Below are 13,908 nucleotides of genomic sequence, written 5' to 3'. Positions count from 1 at the left end.
TACTAGCTACTCCTTTGCCACAGCACTTGTGGCCTTTTCTTTGCTTCTGGAGAACTGGGAGGGAGAACACTGGAAGGGCTTCACCTGGAGCAAACAGTTTTATTTATCCCCACTCAAAATCTCATTCTGTTTGGGGCGTACCTGTCTCTGCAGAACACAACAGCTGCCACGGCAGGCTGGTTTTAAAGCATCTGTTCGCACGAGCAACCCAAAGACGAGCGCAGCTCGCACCTTTCCGTACGTGGTGCAGCTGCCCGCATCGTTTGGATCTTCACCAGCGCCCTGAAATTACCATTTTTTTTTTTTTTTACCAGAGGAAAAAAAAGCCCCGGGGCTTTGGTGTGACCGCTGCAAGAGAAGCGGCACCCGGGCCAGCCAGAAAGCCTTACCCCTGCGCCGAACGGCGTTCAGCACCGCAGAGCCCGGGCGCCGCGGGACCCGCTCCCCGTTCGGCGCTGCAGGCAGCGGCAGTTCGTTCTCTATATCGGCCCGGGCTGTACCCCACGGCCCCGCCGCCGCCGGGGCGAGCCCCTCGGACACGGGTGGAGGAGACACTCCCTCACACCCGCGGAGCCCGGCCCCGGTTCCCGACCGCCGCCGCCTCCCCGCCGCCCCCGCTCACCTGCCCGCGGCGGCCAGCCCGGCGGCGGCCAGGAGGGCGGCCAGCAGCGCTCCCCCGGGCGCCGGCACCATCGCCCGGCCGCGGGGAGCCGGCCCCGGTCCCCGGCTCCGGCCCCGCGGCTCTGAGGCGGCGGCTGACCGGCCGGCGGGGCGGGAGGATCGGAGAGCGGGCGGGCGGGCGGCGGGACGGGGGATGAATAACCCGGGCGGGGCGGGGCGGGGCGGGCCCGCCTCCGGCCGCGCTCGCCTCAGGCGTCCCACAGGGAGCGGGGCGGCGGGCGGGAAAGGCGGGCGCCGGGCCGCCGCGGCCGGGAGGAGGGCAGGCCGCAGATCGGGAAACGCCGCCCCGCGGGTGCGGAGCCGCGGTAAAAGCCGCGGTAAAAGCCGCGGTAGCCCGGCGGGGAGCTGCGGGTCTCCCCCCCGCCCCAGCCCCGTCCCGAGAGCAGGCGCGGTCGCGGCACCTCTGCGGTGGGTTCCCCTCACAGGGAGGTGACATTTCCCCTGAGAGACCGTCGGGACTTGCCTCTCGGCGGCCGGACCTTCCGTGGCCGAACGGCGGGGAAGTGCCGAGGCAGCCGCCCCTGCGCTAAGCTCTTGCTGGAGCTGCTGATGCGGTTTGGTGACAGCGTTCGTTTCTCGCTAGCTGGTCCTTCGGCTTTTGGTGTTGCAGCCCCCCCCCCCCCCGCCCCGTATATCCTGCGGGACAATGCTTGCATGTGGGGGGGGTGCTGGGTTTCGTATTAGGCGGTTTTTTTTCCCCCATTCCCCCAAGATTAATTAAGAACTCTTATCTTTTCTTGCAGTGATGGAGAAACTTGGGAAAGATGTGACCGATGTTTGCCAGCAAATGAAAAAATTTTCAGTGCAATACTGGTAAGCTGTGTTCTGCCTGTGTTGCATCCCTTGATGCCTTCCTCATACTATAAAAGCACCCAGCAGGAAGGTGTGGTTTGGTTTTTTTTTTTTTTTTTCATGCCGATGCTCACACTAGCCTACTTGCTAGACACTGTTTATGCTAAATACTAAAGGGTATTGTGTCAAAAAGCATTGACTCTGTTCCCAGTTTCCACAGTTTTCCCAATCCCAAGCTCTGGAGAGTTGTTCCTGTTGGAAGCAACTCCGCTGTATTGAGCATATGGAGAGGGCAGCCAGAATCAGCAGAGACAACATATCACTGGTACAAAGCGGGAGCTATCGAGTCAGATTTAGTGTTCTTATCAAAAGTATCTGGATGTTGGATTCTGAGCCCATTCGGCGTTGGACACATCTAGAATTAGACCAGGGAGTGTAAAGAGCAGCTGTTACAAAGGCCAGCTTGATGGAAGGTTACAACCTGAGTAATCACAAGGAAGTAGTAATTCATACTTAAAAATCCCAGGTGCAATGTAATGTTCACAATCAGTGAGTTGATTCAGAAAGCAGAAATATTTATAAAAGTAGTGTTGAAACAAATTTGAATGTTGAAGTTGAGAGAATTCTGACCTACAAGGACAATTCTGGAGTGAAAGTACCCACCACTACCACCAGCCAACATTGTTTGCTGGGTAAATTTCTGATGAAATACCTACAATAGCTCTGATTGCAGTGATAAGGTGTCTAACACAAAATAAAATAGGGAAAGCTTTTATTGCTCTTGACTGTTTGCATTTGAATCACACCATAGACCTTTGTGAGCGTGAGGTCAGTCCTGGAACATCGCTGGGGGTTTGAAGGGACTAGTTTTCCTTTTCCGAGAGAACGGAAAGCTGAGGAATAAGTGACTTACCTGGGATCACCCAGGAAGTCTGTGGTAAAGGCAGGAAAAGAAAAGAGAGCCTCTTGCAAGGTCACTTGCCATGGGTCACCCCACTCGCTTCAGCAGGTGTCAGCAAGCATGCCTCAGCAGGTTAGGCTGGGATGGCTGACACAGTCAGTGCCGCTGGCTGTCTGTGGTCCCCAGGGATTGCCAGGAATGCTGCAGGAGAGCGTTTGTAGGCTGGCATATTGAATTCAGCGTTTTAAGTCTTTGGCCAGCTTTTTCTTCTGTCATCTTTGCCATGGAAATGGGAATGTCCAGGAAACCTGGGATGCCAACTGTTTTAGTGACTCCAGCAGTGACTCTCTGGAGCAATAACAACACCTACACTCAAGACAGGTATCTGAAGCAGCGGTAACTATTTGGGTCAGCCTAAAATCTCTGCAAAAAGGTTTTCCAGGAGTTTCCACAATGGTTGTATCAAAACATTTTGAATAAGATAACTTTTCCAATGGTCCTAAAACAATCAGATGTTTTCCTGCATTGTCCATCTACTTTTGGTTTTGAGTGTGTGCCAGGCCGTCATCTGCCACTCATTTCTTTTGACTCCTGAAACTACAGATATCACCCAAAATAAGTTTAAGTCACCTTAAAGAGTGGAGCTGTACAAAAACTGCATTAAAAGATGGCAAATTTAGCCCCAGGATTCAAATGACATCTAATTAAAAAAAAACATGTGCAATGCTGATTATGTGCTGTACAGGATGGTAAAGACGCTTTTCTTTTTTTTTCCCTGGCTGCTGGACACAAAAGCCATTGCCGGTTTGCAGCTGTTCTGCTGTCTTTCCGAAATGCAGTAGTACCTTGAGACTCTCCAACTCTCTTCATTAGACTTGTCTTCCTGTATGGGAGGAGTACTCTTTCCATTTTAGTTAAACCAGCGCTGTGTAGAAAGCATTCCAATTACTTATGTCTGTTTTCAAAGACACACGGTTTTCATTACAAACATTTATTCCAACAAATAGATACAAATGTATCATTTGATGCTGGGCTTGCCCTTAAAATATTGATCGGTATTCAGGACAAGTTTTGTCGGTCAGAAGAGAATTCAGTTCTGAATTGTAGTGCATGTAGTCTGTTATGAGCCATAATTATTTCCTCAAAAATATTTCTTTTTTTTTAAAGAATGACTTGTGGATAGATAATAAAATGATTACCTGAAACGCTGTCCTTCATTTAGAACAATAATTAGAGAAATAAGAGCAGTGGATTTCATAGAGCACAACTATGTTTGCTACGATATTAATATTTGCATTGTTTAGCCTTTCTAGGCTGCAAGATACCAAGCTTTCCTGAGATCCCCTGTCACACAGCATTTTGCTGTATGATTCCCAAGGTGAGAAATTCTCGTCTCAGGTCATGATCCATCCTTGAAAAGATGGGACGGAGTGAAACAGGACACAGATATTATTCACACCATTTTAATTTGGTTTTGCTTTAACCATCCAAAAAGTTACATGCGTAACTTTGCCACAGAAGAGATCAAGGCTCCAACTATACTTTTATTACGTATGTTTTTGGGAAAGTTCTGAAATTACACTTGCCTGACCTGGTTATAACAGGAATGCAAATGTTTTAATCACCTGTTGTAATCAACCTGAGCCACAGCGTGTAAATCATGATTTCCATCAGGGTTTAAGCATGCTGATTTACCAGTAGGAAATGCAGATTTATTGGGACACTAGAGAAATTTTAGTCTCGTACCTGAATCTCTCTCCTCTGTTCACACTGGCCAGCGTGGCACATGCTCCATGTCCCACCCTGCTGTGCTCTACCCAAGGGTCCCTTCCGAGCTGGCTCTAGAGCAGCGCAGCTTCTGCTCAGCTCACGGTCTGGAGCCCGTCCGCTTGCTGGCTGTAGAAGCCACCTCGCTGTTGCCTTGCAGTGGAAGACAAACTCAGGTTTGCCCACTGTAAATGTTTACTCAACTGCCAAAGGACCACTTGTACTTGTCCATACTGTGGACAGTTCATTCAGAGGACAAGGGGAAAAAAGCCAAGAGTTTCTTTCAATACGACTTCTGCCTTGTCTTTGTTCTTTCTTCCATTCAAACACACTAACATTAAAGTTCAGACTTAACTGCAGAGTAGGTTTTCTTGTTTGTTGTTTGTTTCTTGTTTTTTTTTTTTAATTTGGCTAGTCAGAGGGATCTGAATTTGGGAATGCCTTCTACAAAGCTTGTCAGTAGCAGTGGAAACGGTGACACAGTAGTACAAGACAGAAGAGTTGAGAAGAGTCTTCAGTCCTTCTTATTTGGGATAATTTTAGATAGAAAAGTAATTTTTACTGAAAAAACAGATGAGAAAACAGCATGTGTGTTGCAGACCATTTTTGGAAGTGCTTGTGGATGTTACAACATTTTACTTTCTCGTGGGGTGCAACATTAACCCACCAGAGCAGAGCGCTTGTTAAACCCAAGGTGGAGCATATTTTAACACATTTATGATTTCGCGCTCCACCTTATCCCCAGCGACAATTGCCAGTGTTGACCTTCTACACTACTAATCTCTACATGCTTTTAATCTCTAGTGTGTAGAAATAGAGAAAAGAAGTTGTGAGGTGATAAAAAGGCTCCACCTAGACTTTTGAATTTTTTTCAGTTACAAGCAAAACACACAGGCTCGATTTAACTTCCTGATGTGACAGATTTATATATAGAATATAGTTATATATATATAATCTATATTCCTCTGAGTATGAAAAGTACTGCTGGCAGAAGGTGAAGCAGAAGAAGCAGTAATGCTGAGAGATTATCACAGCAAACAGAGCTAGGCTGCACTGAGTAAATGACACACAAAATGCCAAGCCTATGCTTTACACATACCAGTTTTTACCAGGCTCATGGCCAGGAAGCATTTGATGGGTTAATGTGTTAAATGGGACTACTAGCTGAAGAATGAGGTACAGGGAGTCTGTTATTTCAACATACATTTTTATGAGTATGCAAAATATTTACAAATTTATTGCAAAAACTAAGTTATTTTGACATTTGTTTGGAAAATGTGTGATTTTAAGCTTGTATATTTCAATGCATTTAAAAATACATATATATTTTTCCCAAAAGGCAGTTATGAAGAAGAAATGTGCTTTTGCAATAGACATATAAATGGCAGCACATAATCACTAGCACAGCTGCAGAGCCCTGATATCACAACAACTTGTTTCCAGGGAGCAGCAACACAAAAAAGTGTAGCAGAAAAAAACACTAGAAAATAATTTTGGAAAGAAAAGAGAAGATGTGAAAGAGCTTTATCACTTAAAAGAGAGGTATCTGAAAAGGAAAGCTTCTGAGATTTTTTTTTCTAATAAAGGACTTCTTGCCTGACAAAGGTTTTGCTTCTTTTCACTCATTAGGAGACCCAGCCTACTGATCAATGTCAGTAAAGTCATAAACACAAGTAATACTCTGTTATAATGTCTTTGTTTTTCTTTAAAAATCAATTCCAAAATAACGATAGGATGCTGTAAGCCATACATATACGTAGCAAATATGTACGGTTTTGGTGCCACTTGTACCATTTCAGCTGGAAGAGGCAGGAATCCTCTGGAAACACACTACCTAGTACAAACTTCTGTATATTCCTTGGCCATCTGCAGAATATGTTTTTATTTTTGTCAATACTGCCATTTTGTACAAGTGAATCTGTATTTATTTTATAGTAGCAAATTTCAGTGGAATAACTCTTCATTCACACCTGTACAAATGAGAGGAAAAATCCTGCGGCAGGGCTCAGGGGAACACACTGTGTTTCTGGGCTGCTCCCAAAAGTTGGCATGATCTTCTTCCCCATGGTCTGTCAGCCCTGGTGGTCCCTGCTAAGTAGTATTTCACAGCAATGCCCGCTGGAACGGGACTGGCCCTGGGTCTCCTCCATTCCCTGTGATTTATTAGGGAGCTATTTATAGAGGTTGTAGTCATGGCTGTCTCCTGAGTGAAAGCTAATGGGCAGTTTTTGGACCACCCTCCCAATCTTGCCCTGAGCTCTCACGGGGGCTGTTTCATACCACGCTGACATGAGTGGCCCCGGGGCTTCGCGAGTCATATATAACATGTCTTACAGGAATCTCCCTCAGCTTTTAGAAAACCCCTTTTTTACTGCATATAATCCTGATTCCAAAGCAGACCTCATGGCTCCTGTTGTCTATATATTTTCTTGAGGTCTAGAATGCAAAATGGGAAATTAATGGGATGGCAATCATTAATCCTGTTGCTAGATTGAACACAGGTCTTGTTACTGTTTCATGAAATGCTGCCCCTAGTTTTTGGGTCTTAGCTATGTTTTACTTACCTATGTTTGACATCTCTGGACTGAGGTGAGGCCCCATGACAGGACTGCTTTGCCCACTGAGGATGCAGTTTCCCAAAATTGGATGAGCAGACGTAACAGCTCTGAATTTGGGGGGGGGGGGGGGCTGTCCTGCTGACACCTCTCATTTCCTCCTTTGCCTGACTCCTAGCCACGCACTAACATCACTGGCCCCCACTGCTGCCTGTCTGACTGCTAACACGATGCTGGAACTCACTAAAATGTATCCAAAACAAAAGAAAAAAAAAAAGAAGGAAAAAAAAATGGTAATCTGCAGTTTTAGTTAGATAAATTGGTTTAGTAAGACCTCCAGTGAGCACCAGGGCCAGCATCCATGTTGGAGGTGGGAGGGAGGAGCAGGGGAACAAGATGTCTTTCTCCTGGCAGGGGAGAACTTGGTGGTGAGCTTGCCCAGCAAACTAAATCCTGAGCCCCCCAGTGCTGTGTTTGTGCTAAACTGCATGTGTGTAAGCAGACTACTGGCATGGAGCTGTTGACATTTCAAATTAAAACCTCTGATCAGGTTTATGTCTGCTTGACTTGAGTATTTTATCTCTACAGCTGTACCATCATGTCCTCCATGGAGATACGTGTGAAAATGAGCTTATGCTGACAAAGTGAAAAGCCTGAAAATGTGACATACTCTGCAAGCCTGTTTCTGCTCTTGCTACAACATTGCAGCGCTTTGCAGCTGATTGCATTAAAGGCTTGGGCTTTGCAAGAGGAGGTAAGAAAACACAGAATTTTAAATTGCACCTCCTGCAACTCAGTGGCCTCTATCTCAATGAAATTAAATCCTTGTTTTATCATGGGTATGAAATTGCTTTTGTATTTAAAGCAAGTATTACATGTATAAAATAATAATTAAAAATACCGCAAGATAGTTTTAACCCATAAGGAGATAGGGCTTTGAGATTAACTAGGTTTCTTACTAACACAAAATAATCCCCCTGTATTTCCCTTGTCAGTTATATGAAATGATTACCATCACTATGCTTAACAGGCTGCTTTCAGCCATGCATAAAATACTGCCAGTAAAATTGCCTGGTCAATAACACATAATGGAAAAACTTACTCTCATTTGGTTTACAGGTCATAAAGATTGCAATTATTTACAATACAAATGCTAAACTAAATGATATATATTTTGCCTTCAAAATTTAAAAGATATTTTAAGGCAATTTTAGTGTACAGATTTTAGCTTAATCAGAAATAACCTTACAGTAAACTTGTCACAACCCTTATGGTTATGAATTTAAGAATCAGATGTTGCTCTCAGTAATCACGAGTGCTTCCATTTTAGGTCATTTGCACAGTTCCTACGAGTAAGGTTAAGTGGGTTTGAGCCCCGATGTATAGATCAGATGAGCTACTAAAGAAAGTCACTGTTCTTTTATAACTCATCATCATTAGCTGTCATCATCATCATTATCAATGACAACTCCTATTAAACTGGGACTGAGCTGGCATAGAGAACCATTTTCAGAATCTCTACAGAAAGATATCTCCAGCCTTCAAGAACCTAAGATTTCCTAGGGTTCAAATTTCAAACATACTTTTTGAAAATGCCCATTAAGTGATTTTTAAAGGCACAAGTGAAACACACATGCTCTCCTTTATTAAAAACTAGCGGGAAGTTAGCATCTGTTTCCCACTGTTCTGGGTTTGTGTGGTGGGGTTTTGGCAGCAGGGTAGGGTCCGCAGGGCCGGCTCCTGTGAGAAGCTGCTGGAAGCTCCCCCGGCTCCGAGCCGGACCCGCCGCTGGCCCAGGCCGAGCCCGTCAGGGACAGTGGAAACACCTGTGGGAGAGCAGATTTAAGAGGGGAAACCTGCAGGGAGTGGGGGATTGGGATGGGAGAGGAACCCCTCTGTGGGTACCGAGGTCAGGGAGGAAGGCAGGAGGGGATGCCCCCGCAGCCCGCGGTGAGGCGGCAGGCTGTCCCCCCCAGCCATGGAGGGGAGTGGGGGAGCAGATGCCCACCTGCAGCCTGGGGGGAAGCCTGTGCTGGAGCAGTCAGATGCCCCCCAAGATGGCCACCACTCCATGGGAAAGCCTGCGGTGGAGCAGGCTGTGCCTGAAGGACTGCAGCCCGTGGGAGGGACCCACGGCAGGGAAGTTTGTGAAGAACTGCAGCCTGTGGGAAGGACCCACCTTGGAGCAGTTGGTGGAGGACTGTCTCCCGCGGGAGACCCCCCACGGTGGAGCAGGAACGAGTGCGGAGGAGTCCTCCTCCCCCTGAGGAGGAAGGAGCGGCAGAGACCAGGTATGACGGACTGATCCCATCCCCTGTTCCCCTGCGCCGCCGGGGGGAGGAGGGAGAGAGAACCGGGAGTGGGGCTGAGGCGGGCAGGAGGGAGGGCTGGGGGGAAGGCGTTCGCAGGCTGGGTTTTACTGCTCAGTGTCCTTGTTTTGGTTTGATTGGTAGTAAGTTAAATCGATGTTGCTTCTTCCCCAAGTTGAGCCTGTCTTTTGCCCGTGACCATAAGTGGGGAGTGATCCCTCCCTGTCCTTGTCTCGACCTGTGAGCCTGCCTTTATATTTTCTCCTCATCCCACCGTGGCCGGGATGGCGGGGGAGTGACCGAGCGGCTGTGTGGTGCTTTGTTACCGGCTGGGCTGAAACCACGACACCTACTTACAGTGGCAACTCAGTTGCTTTGGCAGAGGTTTGCAAAGGCCCTTACTGACTGCTCTTGGCAGGAACTGGTCAGGTTCCTCATGGATAAAGAGCGAGTTTTTTTGCAGATGTTGCCTTCTTGGCTTTCATGTTGAATGGCTCCAGGTGAATGGTAGTGACAGCAAAGAGAAAGAAAACACAAAAAAGAGGGGGGGGGGAAAAAAAAAAAAAGGAAAACCAAAGCTGATCATTTTTAACAAGTGAAATTATTTTTGAGGCCCTTATATGACTGTCAATATTCCTGCTATTTTTTCACCAGGATTTAAAAGTTAGCTATGCTATAAAGTAGTTATGGTAATTATGAGAAGGCTTGTGTCTCTCGCGTGACTGTTTCCTTTTCTATAATCTTTGAAGCCAGATTCTGGGTGGAAAAATTATTTCTTCAGATTGATACATCCAGGCAATTAAGACCTCAAGTCTCTTCATGCACTTCAGTCTCCTCATGGCATATTTTGCAAAGTGCTGGGAAATTCACCAAATTAGTATTTGCTTAGGTTTTTCCTACTTTTCCTACTTGCTACTTCCCCTCTGAAAGTTACTGCGGAACTGCTCTGTAGACTCGCAGACCCTGGACCTCCCACGCCAGGGAGGAGATTAAGTCTCCCCAGCATGCTGGAGGTACATGAAGTACAGGCACTGAGGCGGCTCTGGCTGTACCATGATTTACTATGCTTTTTCCCCTGAGGCAGTAGCACTCATACTCAAAGGGATGGAAGGGTGGGCTGGAAGATGGCTTACTGAGGCTGTGGAAGAGCTGAGCTAGGTTTGCCCCTTATTTTCCCCTCACTTCAAGTATTCCTTCCGATAGAAAGGAAGGGGTTACATTTTCAAATTAAACCTTGAACTCTGAAAAGTGCCACAAGTCCCGCACGAAGAACTCAACACCAAATATCCAATACATAATGCCCCCCATGTGAGCCCTTGTTTCCCACCTGGCCTGTTTTAATTGATACCTACACAAGCCATGTATGTATTGGGGATTGAAGTTTCCAACAGCTCTGTGAATGAATGTAATAAGAGATCGCTGTGTGGTTTTTACTTAGGAATTTTGTAAGTTTAACTTCCTGGCTTTTGACATGATTTTCTTTAGTTTCAGGTCTCCTGCCAAAAAGATTTAGACATTTTTTTTCCTCATTATTTCCCTGCATACTAAAGCACAAATCTTCTGCTGCTTGACTACATTAGCCTGTAACAAAACTAATTCAGTCACTGTTGATCCTCTTTATGTAACGCTTTCTGTATGGTAGCCCAATAACATGGTACCTTTGTCTTGGTAGTTTATTTTTTTTCTGACAGAAAAAACCGGTGATTTTAAAGTTTGTTCAGTAATACTACATTTAAAAAATGAAAAGCTCATGTAATGTATACCTTTATTTTATCATATCAATAAGTGTTAAATGTTAATTGACTGTCCTGTAATTCAGTGCTTTGAAGCTTTAAACTTTAACAATTTGTCCTTTTTACTTGAACCATCAAAATGTAACAGTTCAGCATGTGGCAAAAGAATGGAAAAAAAGTTAGGATTAAACCAGATGGGGCCAAACTGAACTTATCATGGGTCCACAGTTGCTGCTTTTCAGCTTTTGCTAATTTGCTGCTGCCCTTTGAGATTACTGGATGGAGAATAGCAGTAGATTTCTGCTAACTTGGATCCTCAGGATGCAGCCTTGCTTGTTCCCCTTGAGCATCTCAGTACTGGCATGCTCAGTAACAGTGCAAAAATCTTAGCTTAGTGGGGAAGCACAAGACCGACCCCCAGGTAACAGTTGTGACTTTATAGAAATAGAGGAAGGAGACTGTAGCAATCTGAAATTCATAGGTCTGACATTTTATCTAATTTTTAAAAACTCCAAACACTTTTAATTAAATAAAACAATTCTAGGGATTTTCTTGAAAATCTATAATGATACAACCCTGTTAGGATTATTACTACTTTTACTATAATGATTATTATCATTTAACATTTCAGTTGCAGTACTGCTTAAAAACCACAGCCATCCATAAGGTGTTTTACAAACACTATCATAGGAAGTACTCTTTACCATAATCATACCAATTTAAAAATTTAAATTATAAGACAGACTTAAAATCAGTAATGTATATTTTTTTTTTCCTGTTAGGGCTTTTAGAATGAAAGCTTATCTTCAGATAAGAGGTATGGGAAATGCTTTTAAAAATTACAGCTACATCTTTTCATTATCACCTGACATTTTAGGGAAACTCAGTGGTCATGAGGCACCCAGGATGACAGGAGTGAGAAGAATGGGGCAGCTGGGCTCTGCATTTACAGGAGGAAGCCAAGGGTCTAAAGACTCTTCTCTGCCTGTATTTTTTTAAATGACCATATCTAGCTTGAGAGCCACTATATTTTTGCAAGCCAGGATGCAGAGCTGCTTTGCAGAATTCATCAAGCCCCTCTGCATGTTAAAGTACTCAGTTCTTAGAGCAGGTATTTTCTCATGTTGCAGCTGAAGTTACTTGTAGACTGAATGAAGGTTTATATCTGTTAAAACAGTGAAATCCATTTAGTCCATTGAGGTAATTAAGTTATGTGTAAAGACAATCTGCTATGTGTATGGCCGTCTAAATAGCTTTGGACAGAAAGCTCGATCCACAGCAGGGTAAGTCCACTTTGTGAGTGGCCAGGGACTGATTTCCCCATGCAAAGGTTTATTGTTGGTTTTGAGGATCCTCACGGTTGCACATCACAAAGGTGTTTGGTCCTGTATTCTCAGCTGACAGACTGTTGTAGTTACAATGCTAACTGCCAAGAGTACACTTCTGTTATGTGAGTTGCAGGTTCTCTCTGTGTCTTATTATTGGGAGTAGGTGTTGGTTTAAGATTCTAGTTTTTCTTATGCTGCAAATATCGATTATCTAATCTCTAATTAGGAGTCACGAAGGACTGATGAAGTTGAAATAGAAATACTTTAGCTAAGACATTTCCATTAAGCTTTGGATAGAATGAAAAATAGCTCAGAGCATTAAGGACTGAAATATTGCTACAATAGCAATCCCGATTATGTCCCTTTTTTTAGGTAACTGAAGTTTCCATTTGTATTGCCAGGAAGTTTCAGATCAAGTCATTTTATAGAGTTTTCATGCAGTAGAATAAACAGAGGAATAAAAGCAAACCATTTGTTTCTTGTTCCCATGAATCATTCTATCAGCTTTAACAGACCATTTTGAAACACTAAAAAGTCATGAATGGAACTTCTGAATTGTGTTAGAATCATGATTATAAAATGAATTGTGCCTATTTTTTGTTCTGGCTGCTTGAGTCTCAGAAATCATTCATTTAGTATTGCTTCAGGCTATCTTGAGAAACAAAATTAAGTTGAAATCCTTGCAGTTATTTAACTATGATCTGAGGCTTTAGGAAAACTATCAAATATCCAGAGATTTATGAGACCTGGTAACGTTGCTTCGCTGAGACTATGCGCATGAGGAAAAATTGGCAGACTAGACTGTTAAAGGTAGAGCACCAGTATTAACAAATCTCTGCCACGAGGAAAATTTAGATGGAACCTCAACCTTCTTTTCCAGCTAAATTACAAAATACCCCCCAAAGTGGGCTGTTTGCATCTCTGTGATAACATTTTTCAGATTGCTATCATGGTTAAACTCAACCTTGTGGTTCATGGGGCAATACTTGCTGTCTTCTGTGTAGCTGAGGGTATGAATCCATTGACAAGATCACCATGGATCCCAGTTACCCCCAAGAAGGGATCAGTACATCTAACCAAATTCTGGTTTATGTGAGGGAATCCTTACTTCTGGCCAAAATAATGGCAACCATAAAAGCTTAGTCTTTAGGAAATGATTTGTATTTTATTATATTTAAATAATTAAAAATCATGCATTCAAGGTGGTGGGTGGCCTAACACAACATTAACAAGAGCCTGTTAAAATTATACCATCAGGCAGTAGTTCACTTTTCTAAACATATAAGTAAGAGGCTTCACATGTTAGGTTTAAATTCCACAGTCTGGATTTCCAAGTGACGTTATAACGTTATTTGGCAGTAGTGACTGAATGGGAGGATATGTATGCATATTTGATGACTTGTTCAGGAGAACATGAAGAAGAACTCAAAGCCAACAAAGTTTTTGTCAGCTAAGACAAAGGTCATTAAACAAAAGGAAGACAATATGGAAAAATCTGAGGGGATCATGGATAAAAATATGTGGGGAAATGTCAAGGTTTTCTTTGCTGCAGTCTGGTTCTCTGGCATGGATGTTTGTTATAGTTTCAGTTGCATCAGGTATACTTTTGGCGTGCATCTTAAGGTTTGAGCTAAAATCCATGAAGTCGGTTTTACAAGATCTGTGTGAACCTAAGCATGCTAAACAGAGTCAGTCATGAGATTTACTTAAGTGCAATTATAATTTGAACTAAAATGCAGATGTAGACACACCATCTGTGTCTGCATTATGTATAGTACTGGTATTACAATAAATAAATACTTGCTTTTTGGAAAAAATCTTTCCAAAGGGACTCCTTCAAAC

The 13,908-nt window shown here is 44.0% G+C and overlaps 1 protein-coding gene and 1 long non-coding RNA gene across 2 annotated transcripts in view; one reads left to right on the top strand and one right to left on the bottom strand.

Annotated features, from left to right (window-relative positions):
• EGFL6 (EGF like domain multiple 6) overlaps positions 1–770 on the bottom strand; it is a 42,302-nt gene extending 41,532 nt beyond the window's left edge. Inside the window, exon 1 of the mRNA XM_029999173.1 lies at positions 623–770. Coding sequence (XP_029855033.1) covers positions 623–693 — 71 coding nt within the window. The 5' untranslated portion in view covers positions 694–770. The remainder of the gene's footprint in view (positions 1–622) is intronic.
• Positions 771–911: 141 nt separating this feature from the next.
• On the top strand, positions 912–7,491 carry LOC115334682. Its single transcript, XR_003921219.1, has 3 exons — positions 912–973; positions 1,425–1,494; positions 7,285–7,491. It is a non-coding gene; the product is annotated as an uncharacterized LOC115334682 (long non-coding RNA).
• The last annotated feature ends 6,417 nt before the right edge of the window (positions 7,492–13,908 follow it).

The sequence above is a fragment of the Aquila chrysaetos genome, chromosome 23, assembly GCF_900496995.4.
Source record: "Aquila chrysaetos chrysaetos chromosome 23, bAquChr1.4, whole genome shotgun sequence".
Classification (NCBI taxonomy): domain Eukaryota; kingdom Metazoa; phylum Chordata; class Aves; order Accipitriformes; family Accipitridae; genus Aquila; species Aquila chrysaetos.
The sequence above is the reverse complement of the archived record's forward strand: the minus strand, read 5'-3'. Positions and strand labels throughout refer to the sequence as shown.